At 37.3% G+C, this 18,183-nt stretch overlaps 2 protein-coding genes across 3 annotated transcripts in view; one reads left to right on the plus strand and one right to left on the minus strand.

Annotated features, from left to right (window-relative positions):
- The window catches only part of LOC124794690 (catenin alpha), a 151,946-nt gene extending 142,225 nt beyond the window's left edge, over positions 1-9,721 (plus strand). For both annotated transcript variants that reach the window (XM_047258244.1, XM_047258245.1), the window contains one exon: positions 8,890-9,721. In XM_047258244.1, coding sequence (XP_047114200.1) covers positions 8,890-9,054 — 165 coding nt within the window. In that variant the 3' untranslated portion in view covers positions 9,055-9,721. The remainder of the gene's footprint in view (positions 1-8,889) is intronic.
- LOC124794691 (biogenesis of lysosome-related organelles complex 1 subunit 4) overlaps positions 8,564-18,183 on the minus strand; it is an 81,615-nt gene continuing 71,995 nt past the window's right edge. The window contains exon 4 of the mRNA XM_047258250.1: positions 8,564-8,632. Within this exon, the coding sequence (XP_047114206.1) occupies positions 8,579-8,632 (54 nt within the window). The 3' untranslated portion in view covers positions 8,564-8,578. The remainder of the gene's footprint in view (positions 8,633-18,183) is intronic.

Here is an 18,183-nt window from a genome sequence, read left to right on the forward strand (position 1 = left end):
TTACTCCTCTAACACTGTAGAGTTCTCTGTGAAGGTCATAAGTGCTTCAGCTGCCATTCTCCTTTTCTCCAGTCAGTGTATTTACAAGTTTTAAATTTGTTTCACCTTCTTTTAGAGTATGAGGATTTGAAGATGAGATTGCACTGTCTGGCCATTCCTATTGGTACGTTTCTGTGTAGCCCATTTCCTGATTATATCTTAAGAGTTTTTTTTCTCTGTTTCTAGTTGGGCATAGAATCTATTATTTTTATGTTGATTATAAACTCCGTTCCAAATGGGGGCATTGTTTTATGATCCTTTGTCAAAGTTTACCGTTGTAACTTCTGTACCCTTGATATTCAAATGGCTCTTCTATGGTATTTCCCAAACCTTGGAGCCCCGCTATTATTATTATTATTATTATTATTATGCCTGAATTGCCCACAAAGTTCTTGTATTCTCCTGTTTTTAGTAGAGAATTAATATTGTGTGTTGCGATATAGTTGATTCGATTAAGCTTGATCCTGTTATTCTGCACTGGTAAATGTTTGGGTGACAGCAAATTCTTTAAGTCTTTACTGTCATCTACATGGATACCTAAGTAGCCTATTTATGTTTTATTCCTCAGTTTGACAGTAGAACTTTTTTCCCCCAAAGGACTTTCCCATATTTGATTTTTGAAGTTAGTTGTGATTTACAACTACTGATGTTAACCGAAGAAGTTGCCTCAAGATGTTATCTGGCTGTTGTCCATCATCCTCCTCCTTTATGTGGGATTGGTGCTGGCATCAGCAACGACTGAGCTATTCAATCCACCTAGTAGCTAATACAGATAGAGTTATTACTAACAACAACAAAACAATAATAATAATAAATCATTGGAAACAGTAAATGAAATAGTATGTAAAATTCAACAAAACCATGTCAGAATCCTGTTAGGCGGCTTCAACTTAAAGGTAAACAAATAAAGAAAGAAAGTGCAGAAAAACAACTGAAGAATTCCCAGCACGTAAATGGACCAACCAAAACAGACATAGGTTAGTTGAACTGTGCAGAATATTCGATGATAAAATCATGTCAACACACTTTAAATAGAAACCAGCAAAACACATGATGTGGAGATCACCGAACTCATTCATAACTGAATTCCAAATTGACCCTGATGAGAATAGTACTGCATTTAAAACTTAGAGGTTCACAGAGAGAGAGAGAGAGAGAGAGAGAGAGAGAGAGAGAGAGAGAGAGAGAGGAGTCAAATCCCCAAATTTGACACTAGCAGGACCCAACTATCTTTCATGGAAGAATTAGAGAAAAGCAGTCAAACAGCTGTTGAAAGAAAATTGATCAAAGTGGCACAAATATTAATTCCTCTGCAGAAAGGGAAACAGAACCCTTGATAGAATAAGGAATGTGAACATTGTATCTAATCGTGACAGGGTGCATACAACAATTGGAACAAGGAGAAGACAGAGGATAACTACAAAACATTCCTGACAGTGAGAAAAGAGACAGCCAAATTAATTATGAAATTGAGAAAGACTTCCATGTTGTTGTTGTGGTCATCAGTCCTGAGACTGGTTTGATGCAGCTCTCCATGCTACTCTATCCTGTGCAAGCTTCTTCATCTCCCAGTACCTACTGCAACCTACATCCTTCTGAATCTGCTTAGTGTATTCATCTCTTGGTCTCCCTCTACGATTTTTACCCTCCACGCTGCCCTCCAATGCTAAATTTGTGATCCCTTCATGCCTCAAAACATGTCCTACCAACCGATCCCTTCTTCTAGTCAAGTTGTGCCACAAACTTCTCTTCTCCCCAATCCTATTCAATACCTCCTCATTAGTTACGTGATCTACCCACCTTATCTTCAGCATTCTTCTGTAGCACCACATTTCGAAAGCTTCTATTCTCTTCTTGTCCAAACTGGTTATCGTCCATGTTTCACTTCCATACATGGCTACACTCCATACAAATACTTTCAGAAACGACTTCCTGACACTTAAATCTATACTCGATGTTAACAAATTTCTCTTCTTCAGAAACGATTTCCTTGCCATTGCCAGTCTACATTTTATATCCTCTCTACTTCGACCATCATCAGTTATTTTACTCCCTAAATAGCAAAACTCCTTTACTACTTTAAGTGTCTCATTTCCTAATCTAATTCCCTCAGTATCACCCGATTTAATTTGACTACATTCCATTATCCTCGTTTTGCTTTTCTTGATGTTCATCTTATATCCTCCTTTCAAGACACTGTCCATTCCGTTCAACTGCTCTTCCAAGTCCTTTGCTGTCTCTGACAGAATTACAATGTCATCGGCGAACGTCAAAGTTTTTACTTCTTCTCCATGGATTTTAATACGTACTCCGAATTTTTCTTTTGTTTCCTTTACTGCTTGCTCAATATACAGATTGAATAACATCGGGGAGAGGCTACAACCCTGTCTCACTCCTTTCCCAACCACTGCTTCCCTTTCATGCCCCTCGACTCTTATAACTGCCATCTGGTTTCTGTACAAATTGTAAATAGCATTTCGCTCCCTGTATTTTACCCCTGCCACCTTCAGAATTTGAAAGAGAGTATTCCAGTTAACATTGTCAAAAGCTTTCTCTAAGTCTACAAATGCTAGAAACATAGGTTTGCCTTTTCTTAATCTTTCTTCTAAGATAAGTCTTAAGGTTAGTATTGCCTCATGTGTTCCAACATTTCTACGGAATCCAAACTGATCTTCCCCGAGGTCCGCTTCTACCAGTTTTTCCATTCGTCTGTAAAGAATTCGCATTAGTATTTTGCAGCTGTGACTTATTAAACTGATAGTTCGGTAATTTTCACATCTGTCAACACCTGCTTTCTTTGGGATTGGAATTATTATATTCTTCTTGAAGTCTGTGGGTATTTCGCCTGTCTCATACATCTTGCTCACCAGATGGTAGAGTTTTGTCATGACTGGCTCTCCCAAGGCCATCAGTAGTTCTAATGGAATGTTGTCTACTCCCGGGGCTTTGTTTTGACTCAGGTCTTTCAGTGCTCTGTCAAACTCTTCATGCAGTATCTTATCTCCCATTTGATCTTCATCTACATCCTCTTCCATTTCCATAATATTGTCCTCAAGTACATCGCCCTTGTATAAACCCTCTATATACTCCTTCCGCCTTTCTGCCTTCCCTTCTTTGCTTAGAACTGGGTTGCCAACTGAGCTCTTGATATTCATACAAGTGGTTCTCTTCTCTCCAAAGGTCTCTTTAATTTTCCGGTAGGCAGTATCTATCTTACCCCTAGTGAGACAAGCCTCTACATCCTTACATTTGTCCTCTAGCCATCCCTGCTTAGCCATTTTGCACTTCCTGTCGATCTCATTTTTGAGACGTTTGTATTCCTTTTTGCCTGCTTCATTTACTGCATTTTTATATTTTCTCCTTTCATCAATTAAATTCAGTATTTCTTCTGTTACCCAAGGATTACTATTAGCCCTCGTCTTTTTACTTACTTGATCCTCTGCTACCTTCACTACTTCATCCCTCAAAGCTACCCATTCTTCTGCTGTATTTCTTTCCCCCATTCCTGTCAATTGTTCCCTTATGGTCTCCCGCAACTCTCTACAACCTCTGGTTTAGTCAGTTTATCCAGGTCCCATCTACTTAAATTCCCACCTTTTTGCAGTTTCTTCAGTTTCAATCTGCAGTTCATAACCAATAGATTGTGGTCAGAATCCACATCTGCCCCTGGAAATGTCTTACAATTTAAAACCTGGTTCCTAAATCTCTGTCTTACCATTATGTAATCTATCTGATACCTTTAATATCTCCAGGATTCTTCCAGGTATACAACCTTCTTTCATGATTCTTGAACCAAGTGTTAGCTATGATTAAGTTATGCTCTGTGCAAAATTCTACAAGGCGGCTTCCTCTTTCATTTCTTCCCCCCAATCCATATTCACCTACTATGTTTCCTTCTCTCCCTTTTCCTACTGACGAATTCCAGTCACCCATGACTATTAGATTTTCGTCTCCATTCACTACCTGAATAATTTCTTTTATCTCATCATACATTTCATCTATTTCTTCGTCATCTGCAGAGCTAGTTGGCATATAAACTTGTACTACTGTAGTAGGCATGGGCTTTGTGTCTATCTTGGCCACAATAATGCGCTCACTATGCTGTTTGTAGTAGCTAACCCGCACTCCTATTTTTTTATTCATTATTAAACCTACTCCTGCATTACCCCTATTTGATTTTGTATTTATAACCCTGTATTCACCTGACCAAAAGTCTTATTCCTCTTGCTGCCACCGAACTTCACTAATTCCCACTATATCTAACTTTAACATATCCATTTCCGTTTTTAAATTTTCTAACGTACCTGCTCGATTAAGGGATCTGACATCCCACGCTCCGATCCGTAGAACGCCAGTTTTCTTTCTCCTGATAACGACGTCCTCTTGAGTAGTCCCCGCCCGGAGATCCGAATGGGGGACTATTTTACCTCCGGAATATTTTACCCAAGAGGACGCCATCATCATTTAATCATACAGTAAAGCTACATGTCCTCGGGAAACATTACGGCCGTAGTTTCCCCTTGCTTTCAGCAGTACCAGAACAGCAAGGCCGTTTTGGTTATTGTTACAAGGCCAGATCAGTCAATCATCCAGACTGTTGCCCCTGCAACTACTGAAAAGGCTGCTGCCCCTCTTCAGGAACCACACGTTTGTCTGGCCTCTCAACAGATACCCCTCCGTTGTGGTTGCACCTACGGTACGGCCATCTGTATCGCTGAGGCACGCAAGCCTCCCCACCAACGGCAAGGTCCATGGTTCATTGGGGGGCTTCCATAGAAATAAGTTATGAACTCGAATCGTGTATTTTTAAAACAGCATCACTCTGTAATTTGGTGATTGTGAGTTTGCTACTGCTTCAGGTACTACGTTTATAACTGCTCAAACTGACATTAAACGAGTATCAGTGTGTCAGTGTACATTCTATAGGATTCTGAAAAACATTATTTTTATAAGACAGCCAGTCAATGATGCATGCTCTTTTAAAAATGAGGCGGCCTCAGTTGCGACTCATGCCTCTTTGTAAATAAAGCTTAGATAACATTATCAGTATTGTTCGCCAAAAAAAAAAAAAAAAAAAAAAAAAAACCAGGAGTGTTTACCAATTTAACCCAGAATAAGAATCAGACTCTCCGCAGATTTGTTGTACCTAACCAACCCTGGGAAATTCAGTGAGACTGAACATTAATTTCCAGTGAGATCACAGAGTTTCTTACCCTGTGGTAGGGATTTTGGCATTATAAAAAGGAGACTAAGGAAAAAAGACAGATTATTTACTGTACATGACATCACAGAGGTGATTCTTCGTTAGAGACATTGCTGACTCTAAAATACTAGACTTTGAATTGATTGTACCTATACGAAGATCAAAATTTCTGAAGAAACTGTATATACATAAACGATCCAAGGGAAAGGATGAGGAGCAATCTGTGATTCTTTGCTGATGACTGTAGAAGGATATACGATTACTCGGACAGAATGTCCATTTGGTGTGATGGATAACAGCTTGCTCTAAATGTAGAGAAGTGTAAGTTAACGTAGATGAGTGTGTAAAACAATCCCATAGTGTTCGAATGCAGTATTGTGGTGTGCTGATTGACACAGTCACATCAATTAAGTATCTATGTTTAATGTTGCAAAACTATATGAAATAGAATGAGCATGTAAGGGTGGTAGTAGGGAAGAGGAATGGTCGACGTTGGTGTATTAGGAGAGTTTTAGGAAAGTGTAGCTCATCTACAGAGCAATTCGCATATAGGATGCTTGTGTGCGACCCATTCCTGAGTACTGCTCAAATATTTGGGATCTCCACCATGTCAGATTAAAGGCAGACATTAAAGCAATTCCAAAGCATGCTGCTAGATTTGTTAGCAGTTGTTTCAGTCAACAACCAGGTGTTACAGAAATGCTATGTGAACCCCATCGGGAATCCATTGAGGGAAGATGATGATCTTTTCATAAAAACTGCAGAGAGAGTTTAGAGAACAGACATTGGCAGCTGATTACTACTGCTGGCAATGTCCATTTTGATTAATGACCTCAAAGACAAGATAAGAGAAATTAAGGCTCATGTGGAGGCACCTAAACAGTCATTCCTCTGTTGCAAGTAGAGTAGAAAAGGAAGTGACTAGTAGTGGTACATAGTACCCTCCGCCATACACCATGTGGTGGATTATGGAGTGTAAATGTAGATATATTGGAAGACAAAGGAAGGTTTCATTCTCTATCAGCACTTTTTCGCATTCTGTTTTTGTTAAGACAAAAAAGGGTTGTATACAGCTTCCACAACAATCATTGGGATAATTAGTCAAACTTATTGTCTGGGGATATACTGCAATATGTTGATTGTGGTATAAAAACCAGCTTATCCATAAGGAAAGATTCCAATGAAGTCTGATACTATAAGGTATTTTATTTATTTATTTATCGTATGGCAACAACGGCAAACATTGACAAGTACATAAAGTTTAATTTTACATATACTTAAGTTTTTACTTTTTGACACAAATTTTATACACATTTTTAAATTGTGAAAATCACTAACTTAATATTACTGACTACTTTGACTGATAAAATTGCAAGTTTTAAAAAAAGGCAGATACATTTAATCATAGTTCAATATCTAATGATTGAAGTCAACTAATAGCAGAGGGAGTAGCATTAATAAAGTCACTATATGGTACAGAATACTTCCTCTGAGGACAGTCTCTAACAATGTGTTGAACAGTTTGTTCTTGGGCCCCACAATCACAGGCTGGAGATTTCCGGAGTCCCCACTTGTGCATCATAGCGTTGCACCTGGCGTGGCCAGTTCTTATTCTGTTCAGCCTTGTCCACTCGCTTCTCTGCAGAGGAGGACTTGCATCACTGCTTTAGTGTTGTGAAATGTAGAATTGTACATGCTATATTTTTCGCAGTCAAGATAATGTTAATGTAATTTAAAAAAAGTGTGTGCAATTTCAGTATCTTTCACACATTTTTAAAGGCATCAATTTTCAGGTTTTAATGATTCATTACATTACCAAAATATAACATTAGAAATTCAGTCTCTTGTCTGACAATCACATCTGCATCTTATAATGTAACAATGGCACGAAAGAAGCATTTAGAAAGTTAGTGCACAAATTAAATAGCTTTTCTCAATTTCTCGCAAATCCGTGTTCGTTTTAAAAACACACACTTCCAAATTCTGTAAGGACTTTAAAACTCAGGACATCAACTACAAAGTATCTGCTTCAAGAAATAAAATGGGCAATTGGTTCTCAACAATCCCTTCAAGGAACTTGCAATATCTTTTAAAGAACTACTTAACTGCCCAGCTCCAACATAAAAATTTCCACAACAAAAACCTGAGAACACTTATCCAAATTTGTTACTGCCAGGTTAAGAAGAAATTTCCAGACAGATCAAAAGACTCAGAAACAGTAAAGCATGAGAGGAAGATAAAATAGAAGCAGAAATCCTCAAGTCAGCAGCCTCAGACACCATAAAAGAAATTATCAAAATCTTGCAAGACATTTGGCAAACAGAAGATTGGAAAAATGTGTTAATTCATTCATTTCACAAGAAGGAAGACAGAACAAATGTGATTAACTACAGGGGAATCTCACTAACATTGGTTGTGTACAAAATTAAGCCCCAGTGTCTTCTTGATTGAGCACAGAAACAATATCAACCAAAAATGAGAGACCAGGATGTTTGCGCACAGAACAACTCTTGAACCTAAAGCTAATACTGAGATATCAGAGAATTTGTAGTAGGAATGTAGTCTGCACACTTGTTGATTTCAAAAAAGCCTATGACTCAGTTGACCACAAATAACTCTTCCAGATATTAAAAGGACAGGAGTTAGATCTGAAACACTTGCAGTTATAAAACAGACACAAAGACGCAACTCCAAGGTTTAGTTAATGGGAGAACTGTTCAAAATCAAAATGGGAGAAAGAATTTTCAGCTGTGTCCATGAGAAAGTGATACAAGACTGGTACAGACAGAAATCAGTCATCAAAATTGACCAAGCAGTCACTTTAGCAGACACAAGTAACCTGCAGTTTGCCTGGCATTTGGAGATAATTTTGCAGTCTTAACTCGCAACATTTCATCAGTACAAGATCAAATTGAACTTTTGAAAGAAACTGCAGAAAAGTTGGTCTCCAGATATCCTGCAACAAACAAGCACCAAAATTCATGGAGATGAAATATGGCAAAATAAAGTGAGTTCCACAATTAAAATGTCTTGATGAAACCGCCCAGGAAAATGAAATGGAAACATAAGCAAATGGAATCAGACACCGAAACATGGAAATGGAAACTGCATACCAACTTCCCCAAAATATCTACTAAGACATGTATCTCCAAGCACATAAAACTAAGCCATTACAGTACAATAATTAAACCAGAGTGACTTTATGGGTCAGAAACACTAACTTTGAACAGAAGAACAGACTGTTGCAGCATTGTTCTCTTTCAAATGCACTAAATGAATTACTGTACTTTTATCAGTAGGCTGTGCGGTTTTTAATTGGGCTTCTCCTGCAGTGTGCTACAGTACTGTTGTGCAGGGATTTTGATGTGTACTAGGGCTGCAGTCAGTTATCTCGAAAGAAACAAAAAGATAATTTTTAACTTTATTTTTTTGAGATGAACTTTGAAGTTTTAGTAGCTGGTTCACTTTTAATGTAGATCTTATTCCTGCAACTTGTATCTTTTGCAACTAAAAAACCTTAATTAAGTTCAACAATTGTAAGAAAATTTGCTTTCAATTGGAGCTATTCTACTCATTATAATCATTTAATTATGGAGTTACTCCCAGTCTCAATGTTGCACACTTACACATGTATTTTTTTTTTCCAGTCCCCAATAGTAGTGTGGAAGATGAAAGCACCTGAGAAGAAACCTTTAGTACGCCCAGAGAAGCCAGAAGAAGTTAGAGCAAAGGTTCGAAAAGGTTCTCAAAAGAAAGTACAGAATCCAATTAAGGCCCTTAGTGAATTCCAGAGTCCTACGGAGTCTATATAAGATTATACAAAAATATATGGAACCACTAAAACCTAAGTATTTTTTTACAGTTCTAGCTTAGACCATCTTCCTACAAATGAGGGCTCAAAGCATGCATTATTCCATATTTGTGAAGTATTTTGCCACAAGTAAATCACAGAAGCTATAATCTTCATAGTGTGGCCACTGTAATGGTTCAGATAGCAGATTCATGTTTTTGTATTTACAACAGTAATCCAGTATTTATCTGAAATTGATTACAGCAAAAAACTGCATTTTGAATGGTTCAACAATGTTGAACTGATTTTCTGGTAGGAATGTGTTAAAACTGCTTTTTTCCCCGTTGCAGAATAGAACTCTGTATAATGCAATTTTAATGTTTTTAGCCAACTGTTTCAAATAGTGTTTGTTTTGAGCTCTTGCCATGAAGGGTATGATGGTGGGGAAAAAATCCGCATTAGAACTGTAAATCTATCATGTGGTTCCTATTTACTGTTTCGAGAATTATTTGTGATAGATAGCAGAAGTATTTTCAGTGTATATAGACAGTAAATATTAAATTCAGTGTATGTAAGTATTAATTTTATGTGTATGTAGATTAATATTCTGTACATGACTTTCTGCAGCTGCATTTTTATTTATTTTAGTCAGTCATGTGAGCAACTCTTAGTGTAGTTTTTTTTTTTTTTTTTTTAAAAAAAACCATCTTCCTTAAACATAGTCTGTCAGTTGTATTACTTTGCTCATGTTTTATCCTTCATACTTTTGCAAAAAAAAACACATTTGATAAGTATTTTAAATCATCATTTCCCTTACAATGTAGTGTCATTATTAAAATGGTTAGTGCAATAGATAATTCTTTATTTTGGTCTTCTCAGCAAGATCTATATTTACAGAATCAGTTAGTAATCATTCCTGTTAGAAGCATAGTAGAGTATACTATGCAGAAATGGTATGTACTGTAGGAAATTGAAAGACACTGTGTGTTTTCATGTTTGGTAGAGGGAGAGTGAATGAGCTGTGTTTCATAAGATTGGACATGTTTCATAAAAGAGGAAACTGTGAAAGAATACAATGATGTTTATAGTTGTGTGATGTATTTATTTATGTAACCTATAAAATTATTCAACTTTTTCAAATGAATTTAAGAAAATTATATTTTATTATTGTGGTTCTCTCCAGATTGGAATTTATGTTTGTAGAAAGAACTGCCATTATACAATTTCTGATTCAGAGAATGCTAGCAGTTCTTTTTAGTGACATGGGGAAATATAACTTACCAAAAATGGAATAGAATTTTAAATCATTGTTAACGTTGTCATGCCATAATGGGAAGCAGATACTGCAAATTATTTTCTGTATTTATAAACTTTTCTTTTAAAGAAATATTAAGAATAATACTAAATTGTGCTCACCATACTATGAAAAGTTGTGGCATGTCTGATTTTAATTTTGTAAAGTTCTAAATTTATTTAAATGTTGTTATAAAAATAAGCATATGACTATTTTAGATTAGTGACTTTAGAATGAATATTTTTGTTTATAAAGTATAACCTCCAGTCCAGTATTTTAACCAGTTGTAAAATGAATAAGCTGAGAAAAGGTGTTGGAAAATAAAGATGTGATAATGTAAAGAGATTAACTCCTTCCTGAAAACCCTTCCACTGTTTTGAAGGATAACTGCAGTGAAATGTTTTCCACTTGATAAATATTTTGTGAATCCACACTTACACTTGTAAAATAAGAATCTACTGATACAACAATCGTAAAAGCTTTAAAGAGAAATTTTAGTGTAAGTGTACAAGTGATTCATCCATACGTAATTTCTGCTTTTGGTTCAAGCAACATATTACTCATATAAGGATAATAGACTGTTTTTAAGTGCTGGCTGGGTGCAGTAGTGAAATGTTAAGGGGAGCTGGAACAATCCATTTCCTCCATGTTAATTTTAGCAAATGGAAGGAACATTTTTTCTAAAACCATTAAACATATTGCTCTGAAATTTGGACTACATGTTCAGTGAATATTTCTCTACAAAGTTATGATGCCGTGTTAAGAAATATTTATTGGTTTTTGTTTTACAATTTTTTTTAAACACATGCTAATTTTTTCTCTAAAATTTTGCACTTTTTCTTCTATAACTCTTGAATTATACATTTTTTTTTTTTTTTTACAATTTGTTATAAACACAAAGGAAAAGAAGTAAACAATATTGTGTATAAATTTCAATGATATACTGTTAGCAGTTTTTGAGCAAATGTTCCTCAAAGATGAAAATTTTAAAGTTATGGGAAATGGCTTCCCAAGTTTTTTTAATACAGTCCTGCACCATATGATGGATTAGCAGCATCCTCTTCTTTTTCCAGTGTTTCCTTTTCACTGGTCTTTTCTTCCCTTTTGCTGCATGTTGTAGACTTTTCTCTCTTCTTCCTGCACCTCTTAGTCTTCCTTCAGCAATTAAGCACTTCAAAATGCAATGTTTTTATCTGTTCACACACACACTTTTGGGAATCCTAATCCAAATTAAATTATTTACACTTTCATTTGGATTTTGTCTTTTCTCATGTAAACACTTTTCCAATAAACTTGGCTGTGATAAATCTCTGAATATGGGCTTAATTACATCAATAATAGCATTTGGCAAACTGTTTTTATGGGCATATTCCTTTCCTGATAGGTACTTACACCTTGAGTGTGGGGCACAGTGCACGTTGTGGGTGCTCATTTGTTGGTGCAGTATGAAAAAATAATGCCCATACTGCTCTCCTCATATGCTCAATGCTTCTTGTATTTTGCCTAATTGCACACCCGTAATGCCTCTGCCATCTATCAACTGTTTCATCTGTCAATCTTCCTCTTCCTTCAAGGGTCTTACCATCACTAAGCTTCTGGGATCCTAATGTCTGCTGTAGTTTGCACAACGAGCCCCCATGCGCTTCTGCACATGTCCAATGCACTCCTGTTTTTTAATGTGAATTTCATTGCCTTAAAGTCTGGGTTCTCTAAAGCTTTAAATCCCTTAGAATCACCATCTCCTAGATAGTTAGTGTATCGTACATTATACCACTCCTGTGATCTGGAAAAAATTGCTGTCAGTCCCTCTACTTCCATCGCTCCACTCGTGCTGTGAAAATTTGCTTCACAACTTTCACTGTGTTCGTCCTTGGTATTGCCCTTACATCTACAATGTTTTGAGAGGATAGAAACATCAATTACTTTGCAACTGTCTCCACTGGTAGCTGTCGCAACTCCATTTAGAGATTTATGACCTCTACGTTGCTATGATCCATCTAAAGCAATGGTTAAATCTCTACAATTCCCCTTAATCTGTCACAGATTCTTCAACTGCTTTCTTCATTGTTGCTTGAGCAATATCTTCAGCAGTAGATCCCACCAAATCATTATAAAATCCAAACTTGGTTGGTGGTTTTTGCAAGTTCATAATTCCACATAACATTGTCCCTGCAGCACTGCCCTTACCAATGCAACACAAGCCATACACTAGCCTAACATTTATATTGTACACCTTTTTTCCACTATTACCACTACAAGGAATACTGTTAGAATTAGAAAACGAAACTTCTGCAGCACATTTGTTACACTTCAATAACATTTTACATGCCAAACCAATGTGTGAAGCTATTTTCAATTACAGTCCTCTTTCTGTGCAAACTTGGCATAATACATTATGTTTCAAAATATTAGAGAACAAGGAAATGTTGAAACTTCCTGGCAGAGTGAAAATCTCATTAAGGAAATGTTAATTATTTCATTCACATCATTACTGTCACTTCCATAGTTTTCAAATTTTTCTTTGCTGTCACAAAGTTTCTTGCTGGAAGGATTTCTATCACATTCTTTGGAGTAGTTGGTGAAGCAGTCTGAGCAGCATCTCCCTTCAAAACGAAAAAAGATTTCTTCTTCCACTCTTTTGTGCCTTTTCTTAAATGCTCGACTGCTGAAACGGGGCATATTGATATCCACGAACCAAATATGTAAAACAGGTACGAGCAAAATTCATCAAATATGCAAAATTGAACAGCTAAACTAAACAAAGCAAACTCCACAAGTCAACACACATGCTATAGTGTTTATGTTTACCGATATGAGCAGTCACTTGTCACAGAGGTGAAGCCATACAATGTTGGAAAACAAAACACTGTCTAATTCCGTAAAAATACTCTGCTTGCAGCCAGCAATCGGCGCCGTCAGAGGTGACACACCAAGTCGCTACAACCGTTTACGCGACGCGTCAACTTTGCAGCGATGAAAAACACACTTAGAATTCACTTAAAAGGCTGAAACTTGATTTGATTTATTCAGAAAACTCCAAATAATTTTATAATGAAAAAAAACAAAAAACATTAATTTTGTCACTTTCATCATTCCAGCTCCCCTTAATGTATACTGCCTAAAAATCCTGAAGTCCATTGAAAGAATAGTAATGTTTAATATTTATCTGAACTTGTTTCCCATTGATGAGAAAGGTGTTTCCGTTTTCTTCTATATACTTTGGTTTTTGTTCACATATTTTCACAAAATTTTATTACCTTATTCCCTTAAAAATGACCGAGCGAGGTGGCGCAGTGGTTAGACACTGGACTCGCATTCGGAAGGACGACGGTTCAATCCCGCGTCCGGCCATCCTGATTTAGGTTTTCCGTGATTTCCCTAAATCACTCCAGGCAAATGCCGGGATGGTTCCTCTGAAAGGGCACGGCCGACTTCCTTCCCCATCCTTCCCTAATCCGATGAGACCGATGACCACGCTGTCTGGTCTCCTTCCCCAAACCAACCAACCAACCAACCTTAAAAATGCTATACTACACTTTTGTGACAGCTAATTGTTTTCCCTGTTTGCGAAAAGAACAGGTCATGCCCTCCCCTCTTTTCAGTTTTCTTAGAGAATAAAAGTACACTGAATTTTTTAAATAAAATAATAATGAAAAATGACAACATTTCTGAATGCTGAATAACAAAAGTGCAAACATCCCTCTACACCAGCATCAGTAGTACCCTGGATACTTTAAGGAGGCCGTCAACAAAACAGTTCCTGTAGTAGTCTCGAAAGTGTTGTCCATGTTAAACATGAACATTAAACTGACATAAAGTGTACTACATACTTCAATATGCAAATGAATAACATTTCAGTGTAACCGCACATGTGAAGGGCAGGTTGTCAAGTGATTGCCATGCCACTAGTCGCCAGGCACTACAATTGTTTACCCTGAGCATAGACTTGAAGCAACATGGAATGATGTAACCCTGTGTGTCATTTGGGCCAGAGCCATTGCTGCTGCTAGAGCTGGCTGCTCTGCGCGTTGAACTTCACACCCTGTACACCATCAATATCACCTAAACGTTTAATCATATAGTATTCTTACTACACTAAATACACACAATTTTTAAATTTTGGTTATTTGCTGTTCTTCTTGGTGTTGCAATTCACTTCAGTGCCATGTATGAGGGGAGTTCAAAAGAAAAGCTAAGAAACAATGCCGAGAGTATAATTGAAGCCTGTATTCAAAGTAATCCCCAGAGGTCTGAGCACAACTGTCCCACTGTTTCAAGAGCTGAAAGATTCCCTCTTCCCCATGGCAGGAGCCAGTCCTCCACTGTGTTCTTCAGTTCATTGTCCGAGTTGAAATGATTCCCTGCGAGATTTTTTTTTAATGGTCCAGACACATGGAAGTTGCAGGGCAACGTGTCTGGGGTGTAGGGTTGATGCTCTCACTTGAATTTGGCCATTGCACTTTGTGTGACATGGAGTAATATCAACGAACATTATTGCAAAGCAGAATCACGCCCTCCATGACCAGCCCAGGCCATTTGCTCTTGAAGGACTTGCATATGTTATGGGATCTCTCACAGTATGTGTCACTGTAAATAGTTTTTCCGTGCTCGAGGAATTTGGTGAATATCGTACCTCGCTTGTCCAAAAAGATGAGGAGTCTCACCGTCCATGGTGAGGGCACAACTTTGGATTTTTTACGGACATGCTAGACACTACTTCACATCCCTAGATGTGTCTGTACATTACCACAAAGCAGCATACGCAAAGTTCAACCAGTTTGATGTTACAATGTTTCATATCTTATCAGTTGAACTTTCCTTATAATCACTCACAAAGGGAATAGGAAGAACTTACTATTTACAGCTGAAATAAGTTTCATACATTCCTCTTCAGGTGGAATTGTACCTAATTGCTTTGCATACAAATTTGGTGTTTGGTACTAAGCAAGCAAACACTATAGGCCTGTTATACAACATGCAAATGCAGCTCTATTGTTGGGACTACTTAGGGGACCAGGCCCATTTGATGAATCAGACAAAGTATGCTTGCACCTTTATAGTCAGCTGTTGTAGGTAACAAATAAATCACCAGCTCAGTAAGCGGAATCACTCAGGCTATGCAAAAGGGCATGATGCACTGCATACATTTTAGATGGTAGTATAAACTTCTAATATCAACCAACATCTACACACACACACACACACACACACACACACACACACACACCACAAGCCACCGTACTGCGTGTGGTGGAGGGTACTTCTGGTACCACTATATTCCTCACTCTGGTTCCTGTTCCATTAAAAAGTGGTTGGAGAGATGATTGATAGTAAAGCTCAATATGGCATCTAATTTTCTCGTAATGATCATTTCATGAGACTTATGTGGAATGAAACAACAGTTACATAGACTGTTTTTCAGTAATTTTGCAGCCCTGAACTCCCTCCTCCCTCATGTGACCAGTAAATGAAAGGCATACGGGGACATGAAACACAAGGACTTTGGATTATTTCAATAATCTGTCAGCCAAAGATCCTCCATGAAAATGAAAATCTTCTCATTCTAGAAAATTGGTCAAATGTGTAGGAGCCTTACCAAACAGAGTTAACAGTGGATACTGACAAGGGACTTCTCTTGGCTTGAACAAGAATTTATGTTTAAACATTTGTGCATAGACCTATCTCACATTTCTAACCACATCAGTGGCAGGGTGTGATTATGTTGCCCTTGATTTGTACACAAGAGCACTTGGTGTCTTGAAGGAGGGCGGAGGAGGGGGGGGGGGGAGGGGTTAATACACCAGTCACTCAGATTCTGTAGAAATAGTTGTGTTTAGTAGATTTGTGTCAGTATATTCATACATATACAGCAAAAAATAATGCTTGGGATGTTTTAAATATTGTGGGATCCAAGTTAAGATGATGATATAGTTTTGCAATGTTTTTGGTAGATCTGATTATTCAGAAACATGAACATTCATTTGAATGCTCAACTGAAATAACACTGAATAGGGTACTGGATGAAGAAAATGATTTTATAGACGATAATGTGATTAATAGTGTTCGAAAACAGTGGTCCTCAAAAAGAAGCTAACAGTTCTGGTGAGCATGAACCTTCACCAGGAAAGAAATCCAATATTGTTAGCATTTAAACAAAATTTTTGGAGTAATTTCTTGAATGTACTTATGATTATTACTATACACCTCCACATAAAGCTGTGACCTGTTACTAATTACAGTATTGAAGAGACATCCATCAATTAAAAAGCACATCAAACATCAAAGTAATATTTGATTATGTGGAGAGAAAAAAAAAACATAATGACCACTCATTTAGAGGAAACAAGCCAGCCAAAGAACTGAAGATAAAACAACACTTTCTATCCCCATTTGACCCAGCAGGGAATGAAGGGAAATGTGTCTGTTTTTTGGGCAGTGCAAAATGCAAAAGAAATTGGTCAAACAAAGTTGAAATGTTCTCCATCTTTCATAGCATGCCTCAAGAAACAATACTGAAAGTACTGTAAACAGACACTGCGTTCATGACAGTTGGAGATGCACAGGAAGATCAAGTGAACCAAAAACTTGCAAGTTTCCAGAGCAACAATTCATTTGGAACACTGATTAAAGTGGGTTCAATAATGAACTAACATATGGTGCAACACTATCTAAAAAGGAGAAAAATCAACAGTTTCCTTGGTCCAGTCTGACAATTGTAAATTATGTGTTGGACTTTCAGTGAGTGGACACCAAAGGAAAAAAAAGTGTCTTCAGGAAAAACTTTCAGCCTGAAAGTTAAAAAGGCTACTGAAGACCATACCTTTGGAGGCTAACACAAGTGGGGAAAATGTCAAAAGACCACTTAAAATCCTTTTTTGTGAATGTTGTTAATGTAACTATTCGAGTGCTCGCAAGGACCCAACAATAGTAAATGATTCATTTACAGGTGTTGTTGTTGTTGTGGTGGTCAGTCCAGAGACTGGTTTGATGCAGCTCTCCATGCTACTCTATCCTGTGCAAGCTTCTTCATCTCCCAGTACCTACTGCAACCTACATCCTTCTGAATCCGCTTAGTGTATTCATTTCTTTGTCTCCCTCTACAACTTTTACCCTTCATGCTGCCCTCCAATGCTAAATTTGTGATCCCTTGATGCCTCAGAACATGTCCTACCAACCGGTGTCTTCTTCTTGTCAAGTTGTGCCACAAACTCCTCTTCTCCGCAATCCTATTCAATACCTCCTCATTATTTATATGATCTACCCATCTAATCTTCAGCATTCTTCTGTAGCACCACATTTCGAAAGCTTCTATTCTCTTCTTGTCCAAACTAGTTATCGTCCATGTTTCACTTCCATACATGGCTACACTCCATACAAATACTTTCAGAAATGACTTCCTGACACTTAAATCTATACTCGATGTTAACAAATTTCTCTTCTTCAGAAACGCTTTCCTTGCCATTGCCAGTCTATATTTTATATCCTCTCTACTTCGACCATCATCAGTTATTTTGCTCCCCAAATAGCAAAACTCCTTTACTACTTTAAGTGTCTCATTTCCTAATCTAATACCCTCAACATCACCCGACTTAATTAGACTACATTCCACTATCCTCGTTTCGCTTTTGTTGATGTTCATCTTATATCCTCAGTTCAAGACACTATCCATTCCATTCGACTGCTCTTCCAAGTCCTTTGCTGTCTCTGACAGAATTACAATGCCATTGGCCAACCTCAAAGTTTTTATTTCTTCTCCATGGATTTTAATACCAACTCCGAATTTTTCTTTTGTTTCCTTTACTGCTTGCTCAATATACAGATTGAATAACATCGGGGAGAGGCTACAACCCTGTCTCA

The sequence above is a fragment of the Schistocerca piceifrons genome, chromosome 4, assembly GCF_021461385.2.
Source record: "Schistocerca piceifrons isolate TAMUIC-IGC-003096 chromosome 4, iqSchPice1.1, whole genome shotgun sequence".
In the NCBI taxonomy this organism is placed as follows: Eukaryota; Metazoa; Arthropoda; class Insecta; order Orthoptera; family Acrididae; genus Schistocerca; species Schistocerca piceifrons.